General features: G+C 41.1%; 1 protein-coding gene across 1 annotated transcript in view; it reads left to right on the forward strand.

Moving 5' to 3' along the window:
• The first annotated feature begins 931 nt into the window (after positions 1-931).
• The window catches only part of SCP2 (sterol carrier protein 2), a 104,927-nt gene continuing 78,271 nt past the window's right edge, over positions 932-27,587 (forward strand). Inside the window, exons 1-7 of the mRNA XM_070405149.1 lie at positions 932-1,098; positions 9,065-9,122; positions 11,078-11,149; positions 14,824-14,955; positions 16,235-16,299; positions 18,846-18,972; positions 25,529-25,592. Coding sequence (XP_070261250.1) covers positions 1,030-1,098; positions 9,065-9,122; positions 11,078-11,149; positions 14,824-14,955; positions 16,235-16,299; positions 18,846-18,972; positions 25,529-25,592 — 587 coding nt within the window. The 5' untranslated portion in view covers positions 932-1,029. The remainder of the gene's footprint in view (positions 1,099-9,064; positions 9,123-11,077; positions 11,150-14,823; positions 14,956-16,234; positions 16,300-18,845; positions 18,973-25,528; positions 25,593-27,587) is intronic.

Here is a 27,587-nt window from a genome sequence, read left to right on the forward strand (position 1 = left end):
GAAGGTTGCTCTAGCCGGATTGGCTCAGTGGATAGAGCATCAGCCTGCGGACTCAAGGGTCTCAGGTTCGATTCCGGTCAAGTGCATGTACCTTGTTGCGGGCACATCCCCAGTAGGGGGTGTGCAGAAGGCAGCTGATTGATGTTTCTCTCTCATCGATGTTTCTAACTCTCTATCCCTCTCCCTTCCTCTCTGTAAAAAATGAATAAAATATATATTTAAAGGGCCAGAAGGTTGAGAACCACTGCTCTAAGGGTTCCCATGAGACTTGCAACCAGGGGAACAATGGCCAGCGGCAGCTGGACCTGGGCTCACCCCCTGAACCTGTCTCCAAGGCCCCCTTTTCTCTGACTCCAGTGAGCCAAAGCAGCCCCACCTAGGTTCTCTCCTGTTACTTATTCTAAGCCCTTCCTTGTTTCACTGTCCCTATTTTTTAAATGTATCTTAATTCTTGAAATTATTACAGATGCCCCCTCCTTTTTCCCTATTGACGTCCTCCACCCTGCAGAAGTCCCCCGCCCCTCCACCTGGCTTTCACCACACTATCATCAGTGTCCATGGATTATGCACATATGCATATAAGTTCTTTGGTTAATCTCCTCCCCGCCCCCCTCGCGGGCTTTCCCTCTGAAATGCATCAGTCTGTTCCATGCTTCTATGTCTCTGGATCTATTTTGTTCATCAGTTTATTCTGTTGATTAGATTCCACATATGCGTCGTTCTCCGATTGGCTTATTTCGCTTAGCATGATGCTCTCCGGGTTCATCCATGCAGATCACGGATCCTAGCTTTGCTAAACCCGCAATAAAAAAGGGGTGGGGTTTGCTAGCAGCACTCCCGCCCCCAAAGCTGCGCGCGCAGCCGAGCCTCCGCGCAGGCGCAGGTGCCCTGTCCCGCCCCTCCTCCCCCTTCTCCGCCTCCGCCCCGTCAAACTTTCACCCGGAGAAGCTGGGGTTCCCCTGCCGCTTCAGGCTGACAACACCCCGCGGCGCTGCACCGTGTCCGCTACAGGACCGCCCCGTTGGAGCCATGGCTCTCACCTCCTTGCAGCCTCGCCCCCTGCGCCGGGCGTTTGTGGTGGGCGTGGGGATGACCAAGGTAACGGAGCGGCCGTGGGGAGGCGGGCTCCCAGCTCCGCTCGGCCCGCTCGGCCCGCTCGGTCCCGGTGCGGACAGGGCAGCCCGGAGGAGACCCGACACCCGGGACGGGGAGGCGCGGGGCGCTGTCAGGGCCTGACACTGTCCGTGGGTCCGTCCTCCAGCCCCCCGCCCGGGACCCCGGCCCTCGGGGCGTCAGAGCGGCAGCCGGGTGGGTTATGATAGAGTCTCCGAGGGATGGTAGTGTCTCCGGGTTTTCCATGCGCCCACTTCCTTCCCTCATTCCATCTCATCCCGCGACAGCGTTTGTGGGGGACACAGCAAGGTAGTCTCAGGCCCCCGTCTCCTTTGACCCCGAGTGGACCCTCAGGGGAGGCAGGGTCCACCGCACCCCGAAAGGGAAGCGGATGGTGAATGCCACCCGCTCCGCGCTCCTAGGAACACAGTAGCCCCCTGATCCGCGGGTTCAGTTAGCTGCAATCAGCCACCAGAAAATCCCCCAAACAAGCAATTCCTAAGTTCTGGATTGCACTACCCTCCTAGTCACTTAGCAGCCATGCACTTAGCCATCTCGGTTATGAGAGAGAGAGAGAGAGAGAGAGAGAGAGGACACATTCACATAACTTTTATTACAGTATGTTGTTATAATTTTTATTTTATTATTAGCTATTGTGCCTAATTTATAAACTTTATCATGGACATGTATGTATAGAAAATAAACAGTATACACAGGGCTTGGTACTATTTGTGGTCTCAGAGACCCACAGGGGGCCTTAGAGCACATCCTCCAAGGATAAGAGGGGACTGATGGCCGAAACCGGTTTGGCTCAGTGGATAGGCGTTGGCCTGCGGACTGAAAGGTCCCAGGTTCGATTTCAGTCAAGCGCATGTACCTGGGTTGCGGGCACATCCCCAGTAGGAGATGTGCAGGAGGCAGCTGATCGATGTTTCTAACTCTCTATCTCTCTCCCCCTTCCTCTCTGTAAAAAATCAATTAAATATATATATATATATATATATATATATATATATATATATATATATATATAGAGGGGACTGATGTACTCCCTGTTGGATTCCTTCTCAGGGACATTTTAAAAAATTAAATCTTTATTGTTGAAAGTATTAAACACGTCCCCCCCCCCCCCCCCATTGACCCCTTCTAGCCCACCCCCACCACGTACCTCAGGCCTTTACCGCCCTATTGTCTGTGTCCATGGGTTATGCATATATGCATACAAGGTCTTTGGTTGACCATGGGCCACCCACCCACCCTGCCCAGCCTTCCCTCTGAGATTCCGCAGTCTGTTCAATGCTTCTGTCTCTGCATCTCTTTTGTTCATCAGTTTCTTTTGTTCATTAGCTTCCACATATGAAGGAGATCATGTGATATTCGACTTTCTCTGACTGGCTTATTTTGCTTAGCATAATACTCTTTAAGTCCTGCCATGGTATCTCATAGGATAAGAGATCCTTCTTTTTTACTGCTGCCTAGTATTCCATGGTATAAATGTACCACAGCTTTTTAATCCACTCATCTACTACTGATGGGCACTTGGGCTGTTTCCAGATCTTAGCTATTGTCATCTGTGCTGCTATGAACATAGGGGTACATACATTCTTTCTGATTGGTGTTTCATGTTTCTTAGGATATACTCCTAGAAGTGGGATGATGCATTAAATGGCAGTTTCATATTTAATTTTTTGAGGAAACTTCCTACTGTTTTCCATAATGGCTGCACCAGTCTGTATTCCCACCAGCAGTGTATTAGGATTCTCAGGGACATTTTGAAGTACGGATGAGGAGGAGAAACATTAGTGAAGATCAGTGTCTTGGCGCAAGATTTTTCCAACCTTGTTTCTGTTCCTCAGGTGTTCACCTTTTTAGAAATGTTGGTGCCTTTGGAGTTAGGACCATATAATTAAGCACTTACGCTTTTAAATATTACTTTTGTGTGTGATAATTCTACTACCCACAGAAAGAGATACATCTTATATCACAGCTGAAATAAGTTTGCAAAAGCAACACTTATCTTTATTATGTGTGATGAACTCTTTATATTTCCTATTCTATTTTATTTTTTAAAATGCTGCTCACAACCCACAACCCTTAAAATTGATTTTGTCACCCTATGCAAATCTACAGCTTGAAAAATATTGCATTATCTCATAATCCAAGTAATGGATTATTATCTCCATTTTATTGTTCATCTCTGAGGCTAAGTGGGACTAAGTAATTTTTTTATCATGATATAGCTCCTAAATTTTGAAACTGATTACTCAACATCTCATGTTCCTTCCATGATATTTTTGCCATACATTACTGTTACAGTTAATTCATCATTTAAGCATATATTTAATAAATGTAGTATGTGTTATAAGCTAAAACTATAAAATACTACAAGGAAGTAATTATTGTAAGAATCAGGATAGTGCCCTGTCTGGCTAGCTTAGTTGGTTAGAGCATTGTCTCTATACACCAAGGATCGATCTCTGGTCAGGGCACATACAAGACTCAACCAATGCATGCATAAATAATTGGGACAACAAATCTATGTTTCTCTCTCCTTCTCTTCCTCTCCCTCTCCCCCTCCCTCTCTCCCTCTCCCCCTCCCTCGCCCTCACCCTCCCCCTCGCCCTCCCCCCCTCCCTCTCCCCTTCCCCTTCCCCCTCCCCCTCCCCCTCTCCCTATCCTCCTCCCTCTCCCTCTCCCCTAAAATCGATTAAACAAAAAAAGAATTAGGATAGTAATTATTTTGGGGGTGGAGTGGGGATTGAGATTGGGACTGAGTGACTAGAGAAGTTTCTGGAGTGGCAGGCAAAGTTCAATATTTTTGGTCTGGGTGGTGGTGTTAAAGATAAAGGTGGACACTAGGTAACTATTAGGACATTTTAATCAATAATATACTATTGCAAAAGGGAAAAGGGTTCAATGTAAGCTGAACTCAATGTGAGCTGAACTCAACTTTGATTTATATAGAGGTGTCTGGGTATTTTTTTTAAAATATATTTTATTGATTTTTTTACAGAGAGGAAGGGAGAGAGATAGAGAGTTAGAAACATCGATGAGAGAGAAACATCGATCAGCTGCCTCCTGCACACCTCCTACTGGGGATGTGCCCGCAACCCAGGTACATGCCCTTGACCGGAATCGAACCTGGGACCTTTCAGTCCGCAGGCCGACGCTCTATCCACTGAGCCAAACCGGTTTCGGCTGTCTGGGTATTTTTTTTTTTAAATATATTTTATTGATTTTTTTTTTACAGAGAGGAAGGGAGAGAGATAGAGAGTTAGAAACATCGATGAGAGAGAAACATTGATCAGCTGCCTCCTGCACACCCCCCACTGGGGATGTGCCCGCAACCCAGGTACATGCCCTTGACCGGAATCGAACCTGGGACCTTCCAGTCCGCAGGCCGACGCTCTATCCCCTGAGCCAAACCGGTTTCGGCTGTTTGGGTATTTTTAAAAAAATGTATTTTATTGATTTTTTACAGAGAGGAGGGGAGAGGGATAGAGAGCTAGATACATTGATGGGAGAGAAACATCGATCAGCTAGCTGCCTCCTGCACACTTTCTACTGGGGTTGTGTCCGCAATCAAGGTACGTGCCCGCAATCAAGGTACATGCCCTTGACCGGAATCGAACCTGAGACCTTTCAGTCCGCAGGCAGACGCTCTATCCACTGAGCCAAACCGGTTAGGGCAGAGGTGTCTGGGTATTTTAAAGGGCAAATGGGGATCAAGAAGGTGGTGAGCGGGGGCTCAGTAGTGTCAGAGAAGTGAGAACTTTAAAAAAGTGGGAAGAAGAGGGGATTGGTCCACATGAATTCATGTAGATTTGCTAACTGACACTTGTGTTGGCTGGAACAAACAGTAAGTTCTTTAGGCAGCCCTTAGTTTTTCCAGCCAGGTACTTTAATTGTGGTTAGGGTTGTCCCAGGGATGTGGTCTTGAGCTGTTAGAAACTATGTTAGTGTTTTGTTGGTGTTCTTGTCCCAGCACCAAGAAGGGTTCAGGAATCTGGAGAAGTCTGTGCCTAGATTTTAAATAAGAGTCCGGAGACGAAGTATAATTTTGAAAGGCACTTGGGGGTCAGAGGAGCTTAGCTACAGGAGCTAAGTTCTAAGGTCTTATGTCTAAGGCCTTAGGTTCTCCTCATCCCCAGGACCCCATGCTTTTTATAAACACAACTTGTCCTGAGGCGAGGCAGAGATATACATTTCAAAGGGTATACAGAATCATTGTCAGAATGGAAGAATTAGCCTACGGCTGTTCAGGTATTTGGCCAGTAGGAGGCAATAACATGTAGATTAAGATGCCATTTAGCTGTCTTGCAGCCAAGCAATAATCCCTTTTCAGGTTTGGGGAAATGCCTTCAGCCATTCCCAGATGCAGCCCTGCTGTCATGCTGGAATTGGTCTCCGGCAGTGTTTAAGTCTTTATAGGTCAGTGTGAGGCCTAATAGATATTAGAGGAAGCTGGCTAGATTTTGGTGAAGAAGAGAATCTTTGCTAGTGAGTGCAAGAGTGTTTGCTTTAAAATAATTCATCAGAATAATATACTACACACACACACATTTTTTAGGGTATGTATGTGTGTGGTTTCTGTATCTCTGGTATTTGCAATAAAAAGATTAAAACTTTAAAAAATGGGGCAATTAATAACTCCAGAAGAAAAAACAAAATTGTGCAATAGAAGAAATTTAATTAATCATAGCACCCAACTTGGCTCAGGAGTGAGGGAATATTTACTTAATAAGGTAAACACTGAGTACTGATTTAATAAAAAATTGTTGATTCAACCATATAAGAAATATAAATGTACTAGTATATGTGAATTGGTCTAAGAGACCAATCCTTATTGGGTATCATTATATAATATCTTAAATTGATAAAGAAGCAATAATATAAGGATATTTAGAAACATGGCAGTTTATAAAAAGAAGAAATATCTAAAAGTGGATATTTTGGGCCCTAGCCAGTTTGGCTCAGTGGATAGAGTGTCGGCCCACGGACTGAAAGGGCCTGGGTTCAATTCCAGTCAAGGGCTTGTACCTCAGTTGCAGGCTTGATCCCCAGCCCTAGTCCCTGGTCGGGGCTCTTGTGGGAGGCAAGCAATGGGTGTGTGTCTCTCCCACATTGATGTTTCTCTCTCTCTCTACCCCTCTCTCTAAAAAATAAGTGGATATTTTGGGAGCAAGTAAGACAGTGGATGGGGAGTAATGAAGCAGGGTTACTGTTTTTATTATAAGCCTTGTGATACATATTTTTTTTTGCACTGCTTTGCTTAAACACACACACACACACACACACACACACACTTACCAGTACCTCAGAAATTACCCCTCTGCCATCATCCAGTCACTGACTCCTCTCCTGCAAAGGCTTGTCATAGATTAGTTATGGCTTTTTTGTTCAGCATTATGTTTGTGAGTTCATCCATAATTTTATGCATAGTTATAGATTGTTTATTCTTATTGATGTAACATCCAAAGTGTGACCATATCACACTTTATCCAAGCTACTGTTAATTGACATTTGGTAATTCCCACCTAAACATGCTTTACATTTTGAAGGAGTAATGTTGTATGTGTTAATTTGCCAGACTAATTTTTAAAAAATTGCCTTGATTTCAATAAGAAATGGGAAGGCGAGGTTATTTCACTGTATGGCTGGTAATTTAGTTTTTAATGGCTATTACTTGTTAGAGCCTAGCATAATACTCTTTATGTAAGTGCTCTCTGTAAATGCTCCGATTGTGACTTGAACTGAAAACTAAGTAGAAGGAGAATAGACAATTTTTGGATGCTGAATTAGGGAATTATGAAGGATTTCCAAATTCAGGGATTATGAAGAATTGGGATGGGTCAGGGACAGGAATAAATGTTAAATATTTTGGTTTGGTGCAGTTTGACAGCTGCATTTTGGCACCACAATGATATTTAAGTTAAATATCTATACAGTATTTCAAATTGGGTTTTGTGACCCATTGGGGGTCATGAAATCAATTTAGAAGGTTGCCTCTAGCATTAAAAAAATTAAAAATGGAAAATATTGTACCAGTATAACAAGGATAAGTATTTCATGCAAGTTTTGCTTTAATTGTATATGAATATACAGTTTGTCCTCCATATGTGTGTTCTACAGATCAAAAATATTCTCCCGAAAATGTTGTAGTTGATGTGCACTATGTAGTTAGGCCTATGATGGTTGCAGAGGATGTATCTGTACTGGGCATGTACAGACTTTTTTCTTCCCATTCTTCTCTAAACAATACAACGAACAACTATTTACATAGCATTTATATTGTAGTAGAGGCCCAGTGCACGAATTTGTGCATGGGTGGGGTCCCTCAGCCTGGCCAGCGATCAAGGCCGATCAGGGCCGTCTCGCCCAGTCCCAGTCAAGGTTGGCCAGCTGGGGGGATGGACCGAGGGAGGTTGGCTGGCTACGGAAGGTTGGCTATGGGAGTGCACTGACCACCAGGGGGCAGCTCCTGCATTGAGCATCTGCCCCCTGGTGGTCAGTGCGTGTCAGAGTGACTGGTTGTTCAGTTGCTTAGGCTTTTATATATATAGATTAGTATTATACCTAATCTAGAGATGATTTAAAGTACACAGGAGAAGCCGAAACCGGTTTGGCTCAGTGGATAGAGCGTCGGCCTGCGGACTGAAGGGTCCCAGGTTCAATTCCGGTCAAGGGCATGTACCTGGGTTACGGGCACATCCCCAGTAGGAGATGTGCAGGAGGTGGCTGATCGATGTTTCTCTCTCATTGATGTTTCTGACTCTCTATTTCTCTCCCTTCCTCTCTGTAAAAAATCAATAAAAAAATATATTAAAAAAAAAAAAGTACACAGGAGGATAGGTGTAGGTTATATGCAAATACAACACTATTTAATGTATGGGACTTGAGCATCTGTGGATTTTGGTATTTGTGTGTTGTGTGTGTGTGTGTGTGTGTGTGTGTGTGATGTTCCAGAACTAATCCTGTGGGTACCAAGGGTAGACTGTATGTGTATGCTGGGTTGTGGTATTTTATTGTGGTTTTCAGTCAGAAAATTTTAAAAGTCATCTTTCTTTATCACAAACATTTACTAGCAAACCACTTCACTTTATCTAATCAGTCACCAAGTTTGGTAGATTTTACTTTGTGTTTCTTAAGGCTGTCCACTTCTTTTCCTCCTCTGTGCTGCTGTTAGTCACCTCTTCCTTGGACTATTTCAGAATCATGCATTTGGTCTCACTGCCTCCAGCCTATAAGGTCCCTTGTGGTTTGACTCTACAGCCAGACTATTGAAGTTTCCGCTCCACTACATATTAGCTGTGTGTCCTTAATGTTACTTAATGTCTCTGTGCTCTAGTTTTTTTTAATGGTAAAATGGTGATGATAATAATAGTATCTACTTCTTAGTGTTGTTGTGAGGACCAAGTGAGTGAATAGATGTAAAGTGCTCAGCATAATTCATAACGCAGTAAGTTCCCAGTAAAATTTAGTAGTTATCATTTGGTCCTAAGTTTCTTTTCTATCCCTATCACTTGTCACTTCCCATCTTGTGCTTCAACCTCTGCAATATAAAACTTTTTTGCAGTACTTGGCTCGAGCCACATTCTCTCACTTCTAGGCCTTTGCTCTAGGATTTCCTTTTCCCTTGCTGGGCTAACTCCTACCCTTAAAGACTTAATTTAAGTGTCAGTTCCCCTGGGAAGCCTTTCTAGTCCTCCCTCTGACGCTGGGTAGTTGTCTCTCCCAAATCATTCTGTACGTATGACACTGTAGTGTAATTTCCTGTTTTTCAATAGGCTGGAATCTCCTTGAGGGTAAGGACTGTATATTACTTATTATGAGAATCAAGGAAATGCTAGGTGTTCATTATGTTTTTATTTGAATGAATGCATTTCTGTGATGTTCTGTTGTGAAGAAATCTAAACTTGCTTCTGTTTGTTATCTCCTTCTGTATTTCTAGTTTGTGAAGCCTGGAGTTGAGAATTCAAGAGACTACCCTGACTTGGCAAAAGAAGCAGGTAATATAGGACATTTAGACCTTTGAGCATTGTGGTTTATTGTGTGACCTGTCTTGATTGTGGAGTAGTTTTGCCACCATAAAAGGAAGCCTGCGCCAAAACCGGTTTGGCTCAGTCGATGGAGCGTCAGCCTGCGGACTGAGGGGTCCCGGGTTCGATTCTGGTCAAGGGCATGTGCTTGGGTTGCGGGCACATCCCCGGTGGGAGCTGTGCAGGAGGCAGCTGATCGATGTTTCTCTCTCATCGATGTTTCTGACTCTCTGTTTCTCTCCCTTCCTCTCTGTAAAAAATCAATAAAAATATATTAAAAAAAAAAAAAGGAAGCCTGGTGAAGGGAAAAAAACCTATAAAGCGGTTGCCTCGTGGCTCTCTAGAGGAGGAGGGGAAAACCTTGGGCATTCTTAGCTGATAGCCAGAGCAGACAGTGGCCAGTGATGTATGTGCTACCCAGCTGTGTGTTGGGACAGCAAAGGGCTCTGTGGGAGAGAAAGGTAGGGTCACTAAAGGGATAACTTGATTCTAGGAGATATGACAAAATCAGCATCTTCCTTTTCTAGAAAAGGAATAATCACATTCAAAATGTATTAAATACCTGTATGGTGGCTTTCCTCTCTTCGCTTGACTGAGCCAAGTGAAGAATTCTTTTTCTATCACTAGGCAATTGTGTGACTAAATAAGGTGATACAGTTTGTTATTGTTTATTCCAGTGAGTATTAAGCAAAGAACTTGGATGCATACTGGTGAGTGAGCTGGACTCAGAGGGAGAAGGGTCCACAGTGTGTGGGTCTATGTTCTCTAAGCCAGCAGTTGCCAACCCTGGTCCGTGATGTCCGAAAGGTTGGCGACCGCTGCTCTAAGCAGCCTTCAGAGGCACGTGCTTGTGCCAGGTGCTGCTAGCTGAACTATCATTCTGAATTCGTTGTTCCCTCTTTAAAAAAGGAGGACACGCACAGTAGCTTCTTTTCATGGTAGAAAGAAATGTTTCAGAGTCAGAGCCATGTAGTCTAAGTCAGGTGTCAGTTGTTGACACTGCTGGAAAACATCAGCTTCCCAGCACGGGGAACCTTTGGTAGCTACTTGGGCCCATGAAGTTGTTAGGTAAATCCTCCTCCTGGGAAGTCTCCAGACCCATCCTGTCCCTGCGAGCTTGTTGCAAGGCAACCCAAAAAGAATTGCTGCGCTTATTCATTAGTGACTCCACTAGTGCCTAGAGTCCACATATTTGGATTTTGTTTCAACTCTATTATTTACCTCAGTATTTAGATATTACTATACATGAAATCAGAGCATCTCTGATCCCCAAAAAGGAAGGTTCATGAGGTTTAATTAATTGATGTTGATTCTCTGGGTGGACGTTGTTCATTTAATATTTATCTTTTATGTTGCTAAACATTCTTTTTATTTTATTTTAATTTTTTTATTGATTTTAGAAAGAGGAAGGGAGAGAGAGAAACATTGATTGGTTGCCTCCTGCCTAGGGATCAAACCCACAACCTGGGTATGTGCCCTGACCAGGGATTGAACCCACCACCTCTTGGTGTACAAGATGATGTTCCAACCAACCAAGCTATACTGGCCAGGGCAATGTTATTAAATATTCTCTCTCTCTCTCTCTCTCTCTCTCTCTCTCTCTTTATTTATTTTTTGTTAACCCTCACCTGATCAAGGACTCTCATCATTGATGTTTCTATCTATCTCTCCTCCCTTCCTCTCTAAAATCAATAAAAATATTTTTTTAAGAAAGGAGGTGTGAAAAAGTAATGTAGCTTAGAGGGAGAAATGATTACTTCTGAAAGAAGAGATCTGAAATGATTTGATGAAGGATTTGTCATTTGAATTAAAAATAGGGTATATGGAGGTAAATTTACTACTCTGGGAAAAACCTAAACTTAATTTTCACTCACCTAAAGCAAATACTTAAAGCACTATTTGATAAAACCCTTCTGTTTTTATAGGTCAGAAGGCTTTAGCTGATGCACAGATTCCTTATTCAGCAGTGGAACAGGCATGTATTGGCTACGTTTATGGTACGTGGTAAGCTATATATTATAAAAATTATTCACCTAAATCTAGCAGCAACCACATAAATAATGCAAGGACATTGATGAATTTTAACTTTCAAAGCTCAGAATTCAGAGTTTTACCTATCATTTCCAGATTTCTCTTATGTGTCAGCTTAATTTAACATGTATTTTTTTGCCATTATTATATTGTCAAAACAGGAGATAAATTTAAAAAATTTATCTTTAAAAATGAAAGAAATTATCTATAGTTCTACCATATAAAGATACTTACTGTTCAGAAGATAAATTTTTGTTCCTTATTGTCTTGAAATTTGCATTGATTGTTTTTTATTTGATAAAAAATTTTCATTAAAACTTTTCTGATTAAAAAATGATATATACTGCCCTAGCCAGTTTGGCTCACTGCATAGAGCGTTGGCCTGCAGACTGAAGGGTCCCAGGTTCAATTCCGGTCAAGGGTATATGCTTGGGTTGCGGGTTTGATCCCCAGTATGGGGTGTGCAAGAGGCAGCCAGTCAGTGATTTTCTCTCATCATTGATGTTTAAATCTCTCTCCCTCTCCCTTCCTCTCTGAAATCAATAAAAATATATTTTAAAAAAATAAGTAAAAATAAAAAATGATATATACTAATTGTAGAGAAAAAAAGTGAAACAAAAGCACAAGAAAAAAGTCAACTGTCGAAGTGACGTCAGAAACATGGCAGCATGAGAGGTCCCTGAAGTCTCTTCCCTTGAACAGCTATAATTCACACGCAAACACATCTGAGAAATCCGTGCCTTGAAACATCAGAATGTGGGCCACTCAGAGTGAGCAGGGGAGGAGAAAAGGGGGAAGAGCAGAGATGGGGGCCAGAGATACAGTCTGGAGTTCAGTGTGGGTCTTGGGAAGGAAGAATCAGGTTGCAGTGTGCACACTCTGCAGCCCCGAAGAGCAGAGAGGAGAATCAACATCCTGCCTGAGTGGTCAGCATGTGCTGTGGCTGAACCTAGTGATTGGAGCAGGGACAGAACACAGAGGTGGCAGCTGTGATTTAGCAGATGTCATTATCAGGCAGAAAACAAAGCCACTGAGCCTGGCTGCCTCCCTTTACCCTCCGGGAGCTAGCGGTGGACCACAGAAGAAGCTGCGGAAGTGAGTGTTGAACTGGAGAGGCAGACACATTCCTCCCTGAGCAGCTGGTTCCAGTGATGGAGGGGGGTGGGATGGGGTGGGGTGTGTGTGTGGGGGTGTGGATGGTGGGATGGTGGTGATGGAGCTACAGAGGTATGGCAGCTGAGATCTGGTAGTCGCCATGGCTGTGGGGGAGAACGAAACCACAGACGCACAAGCTGGCCTTTGCCACTCCACCCCTTTGCCCCCATTGCAGTTGAGCTCAGTCTGGGTACCTGGGAGAGCTGGGCAGTACTGGCAGTGTCTGGTTTCAGGGGGTAGTGCTGGGATTACACGGACTCGGAACCCCACTGTGCATCACAATTCCCCACAGGGGTGGTGTTCTGAGACTGAGGTAACCTGGTTTCAGAGAAGATGCCCACCTCTCCAGGGAATGAATATAGGGCATTTCCCACCAGGCCCACAGAGATCTGAGAAGCCAGAGAAGCCAGAGCAGTGCAAGAGAAAATAAAAACCTGCGCTTCAGCACCACCTACTGGAAAACAAAAGGAAGACATCTTAGCCTGCCAGATAGAAAATTGTTACTATTTTTTAAAAAGCAGATTTCATGACCATAAATGCCTAGGCAGAGGCATAATCCATCAAAATGCCATGGATAACCAAGGTAACAAGGCAGCTCAGAAAGCAAATGAAAAATCTCCAGAAAATAAACGTAAAGACATGGAAGTATGTGATGTAAGTGACAGAGAATTTAAGATTGTAGTTCTGAAAAAACTCAATGAGATACAGGAAAACTCAGATAGGCAGTTTAATGAACTCAGAAATAAAATCAATGAATAAATGGAGTACTTTACCAAAGAGATAGACACTTTTAAAAATAACCAAGTAGAAATTCTGGAGCTGAAGAGCTCAACCGAAGAGATGAAAAATGAACTAGTGAGCTTAGGAAAGAGAGCTGACCAGATGAAAGAAATAATGAATGGTATTGAAGCTAGAAATCTAGAAATGATGCAGATGAAAGAAGATAGAAACTTGAGAGTAAAAATAAATGAAAGAACTCTCTGAGAACTATCTGACTTCATCAGGAAGAGCAATAATGTGTAGCCCAGTTGGTGTGGCTCTGTGGTCCAGCATTGATCCATGCACCAAGAGGTTACTGGTTCGATTCCCAGTCAGGGCACATGGCTGGGTTGCCTCTCCATCCCCAGTAGGAGGCATACAGGAGGCAACTAGTGGAAGTTTTTCTCTCAATGTTTCTATTTCTTTCTCCCCTTTCTCTCTCTCTCTAAAAAAAATCAATAAAAAACATTTTTTTTTAAAAAAAAGAATAATTTGTATACCAGAAGGAGAAGAGAGGGAAAAGGGAACAGAGAGTCTATTCAAATAGTTGAGAATTTCTCAAACCTAAGGAAGAGCTGGATCCTCACATCCAAAAACCAAAGAGAACACCTAATGATCTCAATCCAAAAAATGCATTATCCAAGACACATTATGTTAAAACTAGAGGCCCAGTGCACGAATTCGTGCACAGGTGGGGTCCGGCTGGCCTGGCCCCGATCGGAGCCCAATCTGGGCCAGGCCAGCCAGGGGGAGGGGCCAAGGGAGGTTGGCTGGCTGGTCCCAGTGGGCATCATAGTGACCGGTCGTTCCAGTGTTCGGGTCGCTGGCTTTTTATATATATAGATTGTCAAAACTTAATGGTAAAGAAAGAGTTATCAAGGCAGCCAGGGAAAAGCAGACAGTAACCATTAACGGAAATCTTATTAGAATATCATCAAATTTTTCAGCAGAAATCCTACAAGCTAGAAGAGAATGGAACCAAATGTTTAAACTATTGGAAGGGAGAAATGATCAACAAAGTTATCCTTTGGATATGAGGGAGAAATAAAGAGTGTTCCAGACATACAGAAGCTGAGGGAATTTACAATAAGATCTGAATATCAGGAAATACTGAAAGAAGTTATCTATGTGAAACAGACAAAAGGATACAGAACTATGAGTAAGATAACTAACAGACAGATAAGAGCAGGAAATTGCAACCCTTATGCAAAATAGGATATTAAACACTTAAATATAACATGAAGGTTCAAGGAGGTAAAATCGTTTTTAAAAAAGAAGAAGCCCTAGCTGGTTTGGCTCAGTGGATAGAGCGTCCACCTGCAGACTGAAGGGTCTCGGGTTTGATTCCGGTCAAGGGCATATGCCTGGGTTCCAGTAGGGGTGTGCAGAAGGCAGCCGATCAATGATTAGCTCTCATTATTGATGTTTTTTTTATCTCTCCCTCTTCCTTCCTCTCTGAAATCAATAAAAATATATTTTAAGAAAATCTGTGAAAATTTGGTTTTCTACATTCTATGTTTTGATAATTTTTTATATTTGCAGAGTAAATGGTGCTTAATGTTAAAACTGTTTCTGAGTAAGATGTTAATAGTGTATTTATTCTGTCCATGTAATATGCTAGACAAAGGAATAATACTGAAAAATCATAATGTGGTATTCTATTGTGTTGCAGCTCCACAATTCCCATGCTGCATAAATTAAAATTTTAATTTCTTTTTCTATACAGGTGACTCTACCTCTGGGCAGAGGGCTATCTATCACAGTTTGGGGCTGACTGGAATTCCTATAATCAATGTTAACAACAACTGTTCTACTGGTTCTACTGCTTTGTTTATGGCCCGGCAGCTGATTCAGGGTGGTGAGTAGTGCTTATTAGTTCAGTGCACTGAAATAGATGTGGGTTTACTGATCCCCTGGCATCATTTCTTCCTTCAATCATCTGAGGGATGGCTTTACAATGTATTTCTTTAAAAAAAATAACTTTATGGATATGTGATTTATATACTATAAAATTCACCCTGTTAAAGTATACAATTCAGTGTTTTTTAATATATTCACAGATTTATGCAGCTATCCCCACTATCTAATTTTAGAACATTTTCATCACACCAAAAAGAAACCCTGTACCCATTAGCAGTCACTCCCCAGTTCCCTCTCCCTCCAGCTCCTTCCTACCACTAATCTACTTTCTGTCTCTGTGGATTTACCTATTCTGAACATTATATAAATGGATTCATGTAATTAATATATGGCCTTTTGTGGCTTTCACTTGGCATTATGTTTTCATAGTTCATCCGTGCTGTGGAATGTTACTTGTACTTCATTCCATTTTATGGCCAAGTAAGATTCCATTGTATGGGTGTACCACAATTTGTTTATCCATTTATCAGCTGTTTTCACTTTTTGGCTATTATGAATAATGCTACTATAAACATTTGTGTACACTTTTTTTGTGTGACTTTCAGTTCTCGGGTGTATATCATATTTTATATTTCCAAATATTCTAGAGTCTGTTTTTTTGGGGGTGGGTTGGGGGGGACTCTTTTATTAGGTCCTTTATTCTGTTCCACTGACTGATTGTTGACTATCGCTCCATAGTCAGTATTTTAGTTGTTGGAGCTTTAGAATGTCATACTGTTTGATAATGCTAGTGTCCCCATCCCCCCTGCCTTGTTATTTTTCTTTTTTTTTAAAAGACAACTTTTGTCAATTCTGTCTTGTTTTGCTGTTCTGTTGAAGTTTAACATCATTTTTCTTAGGTGCCCCACCCTCCAAATATAATTCTGTTGAGGTTATGATCAGGATTCCTTTTAAAATAAGTGTATTTAATGTAATGTTTGAAAATTTAAAATTACTTATTCGTATTTATTGTTCACTGAAACATATTTCACATTAATCAAGTCTTATTAACATTGAGGATCAAAGAAAGAATTAAACACTTTCTTGATTTTTTTCCCTCTTAACCTAATAGCATTTAATAATTTTCCCTAATTTTTCACTTATTAAAAAATTTACAGGATTGTAGTATGTTTTAAAATTTATATAAATTGACATACTTTTAAAAATTGAAGTATTTAATGTATTTTGTTGAGTGTCTGGAAATTAAAATTTTCAAAATAATTACATTTTCTTTCCAGGTGTGGCAGATTGTGTCTTGGCTCTTGGATTTGAGAAGATGGAGAAGGGGTCTCTTTCAGCAACAGTGGGTCTCATTTACTGTTATTTTGGAGTTGTTATGACACTATGAGAGAAGCTTTGCCCATCGTACTACCATAGATAGCACCTGTTAATAAGCAACTTAAAACATAATTTGGGCCGAAACCGGTTTGGCTCAGTGGATAGAGCGTCGGCCTGTGGACTGAAGGGTCCCGGGTTCGATTCCGGTCAGGGGCATGTACCTGGGTTGCGGGCACATCCCCAGTAGGAGATGTGCAGGAGGCGGCTGATCGATGTTTCTCTCTCATCGATGTTTCTGACTCTCTATCTCTCTCCCTTCCTCTCTGTAAAAAATCAATAAAATATATTAAAAACAAACAAACAAACAAAAAACCCCCACATAATTTGGCACAGTTATTAAATGAGTGGATATAACCCAAAAGCTAAAAGGTGACATTGTATATGTACACATATATCCTGGTATTTTAGAACAGTAAAGTGTGATCGAGATAATTTAGTTCAACCTGTTTATTTTGTGAATGATGAAATTGATGTTCAGAGAGGTTAGATTATTGAATTTGAGATGGACTTATCTAATTAAATTGAAATTCATTTATTTATTCACTCAAAAATTAATTCTATTCAACTAATTGAAGATAATGACATGTGGGACTTCTCTGTTTCTGGTAAGCCAAGTCATTTGAATCAATTCTCCTACTGAATACTTGAATAAAATTTAAGCTAGAATATTTGAATAAAATATAAAAAAAAAACTCTACAGCATCAAAGAGCTAACAATAGAGAGGAATTGCAGGTGAATGCCAGAAAATAAAGATCAGCATTTGAAGGTGCTTTTGCTTTAAAGGCCTTAGCTGATCAGAAAGCTGTGAGCTTCAATTTTGATGGCTCCTAGAATGAAGAGGAAAGTAGTCAAAGCTCAGGAACTCTCCAATATCAGAAGTTAATATCCACTCCCCACATGAAAGTGGGACTCTGTAGGGGTAAACTCGTTGGGTAAGGGTGAACCCAAAGTAAAGCTGCCCCCCTTCCCTACTTCCTCTTTTCTCCACTTTCATGAGATTACAGGGAGAATTACTTGGCACTGAGCAGAACAAAGGTAGGAAAAAGAGAAAGTGGGGAAAAAATCCCAGAAGAACCTTTTACTGAGAATTACTAAACCATAGGCTATCCTTCACGTAGGATTGCTGCCAAGTCTTGTTACCTGGGTGATCCAAGAAACCTCAAACCATGAACTGAATCTAAATGGTTCCAGAATGGCAGTAACCTGGGCACTTGACAGAAGCAAATGCAAATTTTCTTCTGGAGGAAGGCATCTTCCTTCTAGGCTTTGAGGACTCTTCAAGTAAATTTTCAAGGACATGCAGTCAAAGAAAACCAAGCATTAAAAAACAAGGCACAATACTTGAGAACCAGGAGAATGAGGCACAGTAAACAACGATCTTTGAAGACGTCATAAACTGGAGTTATTGGACTCAGATTTAGGCATGCTTACTATGCTTAAAGAAATAAAAGACAAGCTTGGAAATAGCTTAAGGGTATAGGAAGTTGCAAAAAGAGACATTACTGGCCTGAAAAGAAAAATAAGGGAATTTACAGAAAAGTGAAATAATTCAAAATTCAAAAGATACATTTTTAAAGAAATTATTTTTTAAAAATAGATTTTTATTGATTTTAGAGAGGGAGAGAGAGAGAGAAACATCAATGATGACAGAAAATCATCAATCGGCTGCCTCCTGCACATCCCACATTGAAGATCGAGCCTGCAACCCAGGCATGTGCCCTGACGGGGAATCAAACCTTGATGCTCAACCACTGATCCACTCAGGCTTGGCATAGTAGTCTCTTATGATCTTTTGTATTTCTGTTGTATTAGTTGTAACTTCTTTTTCTTTTTTAATTTTATTTGAGCCCTTACCTGTCTTAGTGAGTCTTAGATTTATTATTTATAGCATTGTTATTTACATTACTAGGGGCCCAGTGCATGAACTCGTGCACCTTGAAAGGAACTGTGGGCCGCGAGGCTGCAGGGGGCACTAGTGGGTCTCAGCCCATCCTCCATGCCCCTGGTCCCTTGTTTGCCTGCAGCCCCGCTCCCACCACTGCCACCGCTCCCATGTGCTGATGGCACTGGCCCCACTCACACCTGCTGACGGTGCAGTGATTGGGGCCGGCACCATCAGCCGGTGCAAGTGGTGGCTGATGCCCTGATCGCCCCTCAGGAACAGGAGGAGGTGGAGAAGCCCTCAGGGGCAATCGGGACCAGTGCTGGGTGCCGGCAGCAGGTGTGAGCAGCAGCTCCAGCGCCGGCTGCAGGTGCAAGTGGGGCCGGCACCAGCAGCGGGTGTGAGAGGTGGCTGCCAGCCCCAATTGCCCCCCAGGAGCAGAGAGAGGTCATTTGATTATTTTTCATGCCATGTTTTTGGTCAAAGTATTTCCTGACTGATATTGTTCACATTGTCCATTTTTTGTTTACATTGCACTTAGAATAAGCAAATGTCTTAGTAACACTGTAATAGTTATGAGACACTACCATGTCAAGTGCTTATTAAATTTTGTTTTTTCCTCTCTCAGTCTTTAAACAGGACTAATCCGATTGATAAACATATGGAGGTCCTGATGAATAAGTATGAATTATCTTCTGCACCATTTGCTCCTCAGATGTTTGGGAATGCTGGAAAAGAGCACATGGAAAAATATGGTATGTTAAAAAAAACTTTACGGCTTATTGGTTAATACATGTTGTATACATGTTATATAGATGTGATGGGAAGCAGCGGGTGTTTACTAAGGAACTGTGGAGTGTGTCAGGATATACAACATATAAAATGGTTTTTGCATTAAGTTGAAAAAACAGTCTGTATAGAATTTAGTTGTAGAGAACATATTTATAGATAGGGCATCATAGTGGAAGTACCTAGAAATTGAAATCAGAAATTGAAATAGGAAAACTAATATAAGTCTTGTCTGCTTTAATTGTGGACTACAAATTAGTTTGAAAATAATGAGACTCAAAGCTTGCTCTTGGTAATAGATTTATATAGGGAAATTTTATTTCTAGTACAAATTTTATTCTTAGTAACAGGTTTTTATTGTCAAATTTTATTCTTAGTACTTAGTACATTATCATCTGTCATTCCATAGTATTTTATGAGATTTAACTTTCATGGTTGATTTTTCTTTTATAGCTAGACATATTAATTTTTTGACTGATGGTCAATAATTGGCCTGTTGTAGCCAGTTAAAGCATGGGATAATACAGATAGGATTTTTATTTTTCACTGTATGACTCTCAACCAGTGCCTTGTTGTGTATTGTGAGATAAGAAAGAAAATTTTCATACTTGAAAGTCCAGCACTCCTATTCTCTTTTTATTGATTTTAGAGAAGAAGAGAGAGAAATAGATAGGTAGATAGATAGATAGATAGATAGATAAATAGAGAAACATCAATGATGAAAGAAAATCATTGATCAGCTGCCTCCTGCATGCCCCACAGTGGAGATTGTGCCTGCAGCTGGGCATATGTCCTGAGTGGGAATTGAACCATGACATCCTAGTTCATAGGTCGATGCTCAACCACTGAGCCATGCCAACCAGACCAGCATTCCTATTCTTTGTAGGAAAAATATGCCAAGTTTGATAGCCAAAATAAGGAATCAAAAAGGAAAAAAATCTTCAAGGAAGAATGGTGGCATTGTGTAAAGAAGCACTGCCAGTCTTTGGCTATAGAAATTTTCTTTTTTGTGCCAATTTCTTACCATTTGTAACTCAGTCTATTTCAATCTTGCTTCCCTCCTTTCTCAAGGCTACCATTGATCACCATGTTGCCATATCCAGTAAATACTTTTCAAACCTGATTGAATAGACCTCAGAAGCATTAAACCCTTTTGATCACTTAAAAAAAATTATCTTCTCTTGGCTTCTAAGACACCTCATTCTCCTGGGTTTTTTTTTTTTTCTCCTGTTTTTTCTTACCTCTTTGGCTATTCCCTGTCCATTTATTTTTAATTAAATAATTCACTTAAGACATTATTGAGCTCTCATATTTCAGGCTCTGTTGTAGGCACTAGAATATAGCAGTATGTCAGTCAGATTTTACTGTGTAATAAACCGCTCCAAAACCCAGTGATTTTAAACAACAGTTATTTATTATATAGTTTACAAGTGTGTAGATTGACTGGGAGCCAGCTCTTCTTGTCTGGGTTAATCATATGACTGGAGGTTGGTTACTGGCTCTGTTCTAGTCTTATTTGACTGGGTCATATGTCTCGCCTCCTCCACCTTGGACTAGAGGACCAGCCCTGGCATATTCTTTTCATGGTGAAGGCAGAAGCACCAGAGAGTAATCTGCAACATGCAAGTCCTTTTGAGACTTACGTTGTTAACTAGAGCAAGTCACATGGCAAACTTGCAATCAAGGGATAGGGAAATGTACTCCACTTCTTTTTTTTTCTTCTCATTAAATCTTTATTGTTCAGATTATTACAGTTCCTCTTTTTTCCCCCCATAGCTCCTTTCCACCCGTTCCCACCCCACCCTCTGCCCTTACCACCCCCGCCCCACTGTCCTCATCCATAGGTGTACGATTTTTGTCCAGTCTCTTCCTGCACCCCCAAAACCTTTTCCCCCCGAGAATTGTCAGTCCACTCCCTTTCTATGCCCCTGATTCTATTATATTCACCGGTTTATTCTGTTCATCAGATTATTTATTCACTTGATTTTTAGATCCACTTGTTGATAGATATGTATTTGTTGTTCATAATTTTTATCTTTACCTTTTTCTTCTTCTTCCTCTTCTTGAAGAATACCTTTCAGCATTTCATATAATACTGGTTTGGTGGTGATGAACTCCTTGAGCTTTTTCTTATCTGTGAAGCTCTTTATCTGACCTTCAATTCTGAATAATAGCTTTGCTGGGTAAAGTAATCTTGGTTGTAGGTTCTTGGTATTCATCACTTTGACTATTTCTTGCCACTCCCTTCTGGCCTGCATAGTTTCTGTTGAGAAATCAGCTGACAGTCATATGGGTACTCCCTTGTAGGTAACTAACTGTTTATCTCTTGCTGCTTTTAAGATTCTCTCTTTGTCTTTTGCTCTTGGCATTTTAATTATGATGTGTCTTGGTGTGGTCCTCTTTGGATTCCTTTTGTTTGGGGTTCTCTGCGCTCCCTGGACTTGGAAGTCTATTTCTTTCACCAGGTAGGAGAAGTTTTCTGTCATCATTTCTTCAAATAGGTTTTCAATATCTTGCTCTCTCTCTTCTCTGGCACCCCAATAATTAGGATGTTGGTTCGCTTGAAGTTGTCCCAGAGGCTCCTTACACTATCTTCATATTTTTGGATTCTTTCTTCTTTTTGCTTTTCCGGTTGGGTGTTTTTTACTTCTTCCTATTTCAAATCTTTGACTTGATTCTTGCAATCCTCTAGTCTGCTGTTGGGAGTCTGTATAATATTCTTTATTTCAGTCAGTGTATGCTTAATTTCTAGTAGGTCCTTTTTCATATCCTCGAGGGTCTCACTAAATTTATTGGCGGTTTCTAGAAAATCCTTAAAAAACCTTATATCCATGGTTTTGAACTCTATATCCAGTAGTTTGCTTTCCTCCATTTCTGTCATTTGTGACCTGTTTCTTTGTCTCCGCATTTTTAATGCTTCCCTGTGTTGATAGAGTGGCTTTCTGTGCTAGGTGTCCTATAGGGCCCAGTGGCTCAGCCTCCGCAATTACCTGAGGGGGACACTCTTGGTGCACCCCTTTGTGGGCTTTGTGCACAGTCTTGTTGTAGTTAAGCCTTGATTGTTGTAGGTATCACTGGGAGGAATTTATCTCCAGGCCAATTGGCTGTGAGAATCAGCTGTGTCTACAGTGGGAGAACATCTGTGCTGGAGACACCCTTCTGGGGCAAGACTTGCTTCAGTGGGGCTTTGGTGCTCACTGAGTCTGCCCCCTGAGTGTGTCCCTTATGGATCTGAGGAGTTGTAATCTGGATGGTCCCACTCTGACCACTGGGTACACTGGCACTTGGATCTCTAAGGAGGTGCTAATTTAGCCTATGCCTGAGGCTACCCAGCAGGATCTATGGAGAGATCTGCAGATTCCTCTTCTTTGTTTGGGGTTTGGACACGGGTGGGCAAACTTTTTGACTCGAGGGCCACAGTGGGTTCTTAAACTGGACCAGAGGGCCGGAACAAAAGCATGGATGGAGTGTTTGTGTGAAATAATATAAATTCAAAGTAAACATCATTACATAAAAGGGTACGGTCTTTTTTTTTTTTTTTAGTTTTATTCATTTCAAATGGGCCGGATCCGGCCCGCGGGCTGTAGTTTGCCCACGGCTGGGTTTGGAGGTGCCTAGATGAGGCCCAGCTGTGAAGCAATGAAAGCTGCTGTGGGGCCTTGGGCCTTCTTTTGGAAGTTCTGGGTCTCTCTGACCCAGCTGCAGTTTGTTAGGTAATTTTAGATTGCAAAGGGCCAAGGCATTTATATGCAAAAGCCTCTAGGCACAGCTTGGGTGGGGTGGGGTCTCAGGGAATCAACAGGGCGGAGCAAACAGCTATGGCTGATCCTCAGCCCTGTCGTAAGAGACCCCGGGTCTCAGGGTCCCATGGTAATTGCTGTAAGCACCTCTGAGAGAAAGCCGCCCTCGAGTTCCGCCTGCTGCCAGACAGTCCAGTTTCTCCCTATATATGTCTGGGTCCCCAGAGACTCGCCTGGAACTGGAGTTCAGAACAGTTGGGAGCTTGTGTCTCCCTCCCGATTGAAAAAGACATCCGCGTGCTCAGTTGCCAGCCCTTTCTGTGTGCGCCTCCGTACCTCTGCACTTTACTTCCCCACCTCCTCTGAGTCTCAGTGTGCTTTTCTCTTTCCTTCTAGTTGTAGAATTTCCACTCAGCCAGCCTTCCTGTGGTTCTGGATGATGTCCGTTCCGTCTTTTAGTTGTATTTTTGAAGTGGTTGTGCGAGGCAGCAATTTCCGGTGTTTACCTATGCCGCCATCTTGGTTTCTCGACTCCACTTCTTTTGTGGTAGGAAACTGCAAAATCAGACCTCCATGGACATTCAGGAGGAAAAAAGAATTAGATACATTAATGCAGTCATCCACAGGCAATAAACAAATAGATGAGATTTGAGGTTTTTGCTTAAATTTCTAGTAGGGGAGAGACAATGATACATGAAAAAACAAAGACAGTTTCAGATAATTACTAGTCCTGTGAAGAAAATAAAACAAGGTAATATACTTGTGGATAGTGGGGAGCAAACAGATAGTCAGTGATGGCCTCTGTTTTGGGGGTCAAGAATACAGTTGGGTGTTTAGTTATTTCTGATTTATCCCATTGATGAATTTTGTTGGAGACTATTTGGATCCAGCATTATAGTAGTCCTCCCATCTTCAGGTTTGGTGAGAGTGCCTTTTTAATTTTCTAATCCAGTTTTTGGTAGAAATACTAATTGGGACAGCTTTGAGTCTCAGACTTTCTGTGTGCGCCTCAGGCTTTCCTGAGACTCAAAGCTTCCAAGTCTTCCTCTTATTTAACTTGGTGTCTAACCAGGCACTCATGCACTTATTACATCAGGTTAGCGGTTAGTTAGCACTAGATATTTTCCTCTAGGATTATATTCATTAACCAATGTCTGTTATTTCCCAGTGTGTGTTCCATGGGATATTAAGCTCATAAAATGCCCCATAATGTGAGTCAGTTAGTCAGGGAACTGCTTCATAGTTTAACCCCCTGTTGAGCAGTCTTAATACATAATTTGGAGCAATAGTAAAGGCTCTGAATATCTTGCTGTAAAGAAATCTATTTAATTCTGTTTAAGCCAGTATTATCTCAACTTGACAGAAGAATTCTTACATTTTTAGCAACACCAAAAAGAAAAGCCCCCTCAAAAAGAAAAGAAAAAATCCAAATCCACACTACAGTATTTCCTTATCTTATCCCAAAAGATGTCCTAAAAATTGTCTTGCTGATATCCAGATACCATGTTTCCTTTTATCTTCTCATCAGTCCAGTAAAAAAGCTATTAATATGATGTGGCTCGTTCTTTGTGGCTGCCTCCTGATCACAACTCTTATTGGTATGAGTTCACAATGTGGATGGAATCTCCCTTATTCCCTTTTTAAAATTAGAATTGAGAGAAAAGATTGGCTCAATTATATTTATGTCATTTCTGCTCCGAAGATCATTCTCTTTGACAGGGAAGATAGAGATAAAACAGAATTGAGGGCTTTCCATATTACTGTGACATTTTAAAAAGTATGTTATTTTGAATTTTTTTATTTCAGGGAGAGAAAGGGAGAGGGAAAGAGAGATGGAAACATCAACGATGAGAGAGAATCATCGATTGGCTGCCTCCTGCACTCCCCCAACCCCCCCCACCAGGGATTGAACCCACAACCCCGGGCAGATGCCCTGCCTGGGAATCGAACCGTGACTTTCAGGTCATGGGTTGATGCTCAACCACTGAGCCACACTGGCTTGGCTACTGTGACATTTTTAACATGCTATTATTAGCTCCAGTCAGTGGACTTTTTCTCTTCTTTGGTCTTTTTAGCTTTAGAGGAGAATTCAATTCATTTTACAAATTTTACTTCATTAATGTGCCTGCTTTTGTTTTCTTGACACTATTTTTTAAACTTTCTGTTAAAGAATTTGAAAAGCATACACATTCCTTGTTAGGACGTAACTTCCTAAAAGACCCTTCTGCCTTATCATAGGAAAGAAGAAGAGCAGGCCCTGGAGCATGGTGTGAGTTGTAAATTCACTTCATCTGGGGGCACTGGGATGTTTTGGCAGATTTCCTGAAAAAGTGCTGGCAGTGCTTTCTTGTCTTAAAACCAATGTGGTCCCAGGCTATATTTTCTAGTTTTTGAACTTGGACCTTACTTATAGTAGGTAGAATAGGCCAGTTTGAATTATTTTCATATTATACAGGATGGGTTTACAGTTGTGAGTACACAAAACAGTTTATTCTTGTGTTATTATTTATTAATTATTGTATTATTTTTCATAAGAACAACTATATACCTACTTTTGCCCCCCCCCCCCGCATGCCTATTATTTGATTCAACTCATTAAATATACCCAAGTTTAATGATTAAGAAATATTTGTTGAGGAAGTAATGTTGACATCTTCAATCCTGATATCTGTGCAAGGGAAAATGTAGGAATATTTAGCAGGATACTGAGTACCATTGCAACATGTGCTCACAAGTGGTAGAAAAACATTAAATTACTAATAGATATTTGCTTTCTGTATAGGAACTAAAGCTGAACACTTTGCAAAAATTGGATGGAAAAATCATAAACACTCAGTTAATAACCCGTAAGTATTTCAGATATATGAAATATAGTGAAAATCTGGGTTATCCTGTTATATAACATACAACTTTAGTAATGTATTTTAATTATGCTACTGTCATTAACTCTTACTCTGGGAAAATAATATGGTCATTCATATCCTAAAAAATATGAATAAAGTAAAATTACATCATGTGTATTACACAGATCATTAATCTTTGAATCCCCTAGTGCCTAATATAATGCCTGACGCATAGCATGTACTTAATGGTTGCTAAATAAAACTGGTTCACTGACAATTGAATTAGTGCCACATAACTAGAATCTATACAAAAGCAATATGACCAGGCAATAAAAGAATAATGCCAACTCTGTGTCACTGTGTTAGATACTTTTATGTACATATTCATTTCATCTTCTCAAGGACCCTATAAGGTAGGTATTTTTGTTCCCATTTTATAGACGAGGAAAATGAGGCTTACAGAAATTAGGTAACTTGCTCAGAATCATTCTAAGTACTGGCAAAATAATGTTTATATTTTCCTTCTAGATTTTAAACTCTTTGAGGGGAAGAGTCATCTGTTATCTTTAGCACAGAGTTTGGAACATAATAACTGCTCAGTGAATTGTTTCTGAATTATTAAACAAACTAGAGGCCTGGTGCATGAAATTCATGCACTCAGGATGTGTCCCTCAGTCCAGCCTGCACCCTTTAGCAGTCTGGGAGCCCTCGGGGGATGTCCGACTGATGGCTTAGGCCCGCTTCCCCTGAGGAACGGGCCTAAGACATCAGTCAGATATCCTTAGCGTTGCCGCAGAGGCAGGAGAGGCTCCCACCACTGCCACTGAGCTCACCAGCTGTGAACCCGGCTTCTGGCTGAGTGGCGCTCCCCCTGTGAGAGCATATTGACCATCAGGGGTCAGCTCCTGCATTGAGCATCTGCCCCCTGGTGGTCAGTGTGCATCATAGCGACCAGTTGTTCCTCAGTTCAGTCAATTTGCATATTAGGGTTTTATTATATAGGATTGTGCCATATTTAATACACATAAAACCACAGTAAGGAAAATTTTATACCATAAATAGATTATTACCACATATTCCTAGTACTTCATGCTGCTGCTAATTCTTCTCATTCAGCTACTTTAAAATTGATGTTTGAATTTAGATCATATCTAATTAACGAATATTGAATTCGATGCTCTAGATTGAAGGGTATTTTGTAAAATATCTAAAGGTATTGTGAAAGCTTTAGTAAATTCCTGTTCCTTATGGTAAAATCCAAATTCCTTCATGACATAATAAGGCTGTTATAATTTGGCCCCATTCTACTTTGCTAGTCTTGTTTCTTACTACTTTCCTGGATATTCCCAATCTCTAGCCTCACCAGATTACTTGGTTTTCCTAAATGTACTATTTAGGACTTGCTTCTGTGTTTTTACTTATGCTGTTAGCTCTACCCGGTATATCCTTCTGCCATTCTTTTGTTTGGTGACACAGACAGTCTCCTTACCCATCAAGTCACAACCCAGATATCATTGCTTCTCTTAATACCTTATGAATTATTGTTTTCTCATGAGCTTCATTGCCTCAAATTGCCTCACATGGTATCATATTTAGTTACTTATGAGTCCTTCTCCTCTGATGATGATGATTTTTGATATTGCTTTAGCTGCTAGTGATGCAGCAGTGAATAAGACAGATAAGTTTCTTGTTTGCATGGATCTTCCATTACATTTTATAAGTTATCCATTTTGTTGAGTAGACAAATGTTATTTCTGGATGTTAGTCTTACTATTTAAGACTCTTTGAAACAGCCAAGAATTTCTAGGTTTGGCTCAGAAAGTTCAGGTGCTAACTTCTTGCTTTGTTTGGCTAGTGAAGAAAGAGAATCCCGTGTTTGCTGACCAATCATTAGAGGTACCCTGTTATATATTTCTAAGAAGGTTGAACTAAGAAACTGTTCTCAAGTGCTTCCTCACAAGCTGTAAGAATAATGAAAGGCAGAGAGACTTGTGATAA

This window comes from Myotis yumanensis, unplaced genomic scaffold (genome assembly GCF_028538775.1).
Source record: "Myotis yumanensis isolate MYYU_CA2020_CCGP unplaced genomic scaffold, mMyoYum1.0.hap1 SCAF_2, whole genome shotgun sequence".
Classification (NCBI taxonomy): domain Eukaryota; kingdom Metazoa; phylum Chordata; class Mammalia; order Chiroptera; family Vespertilionidae; genus Myotis; species Myotis yumanensis.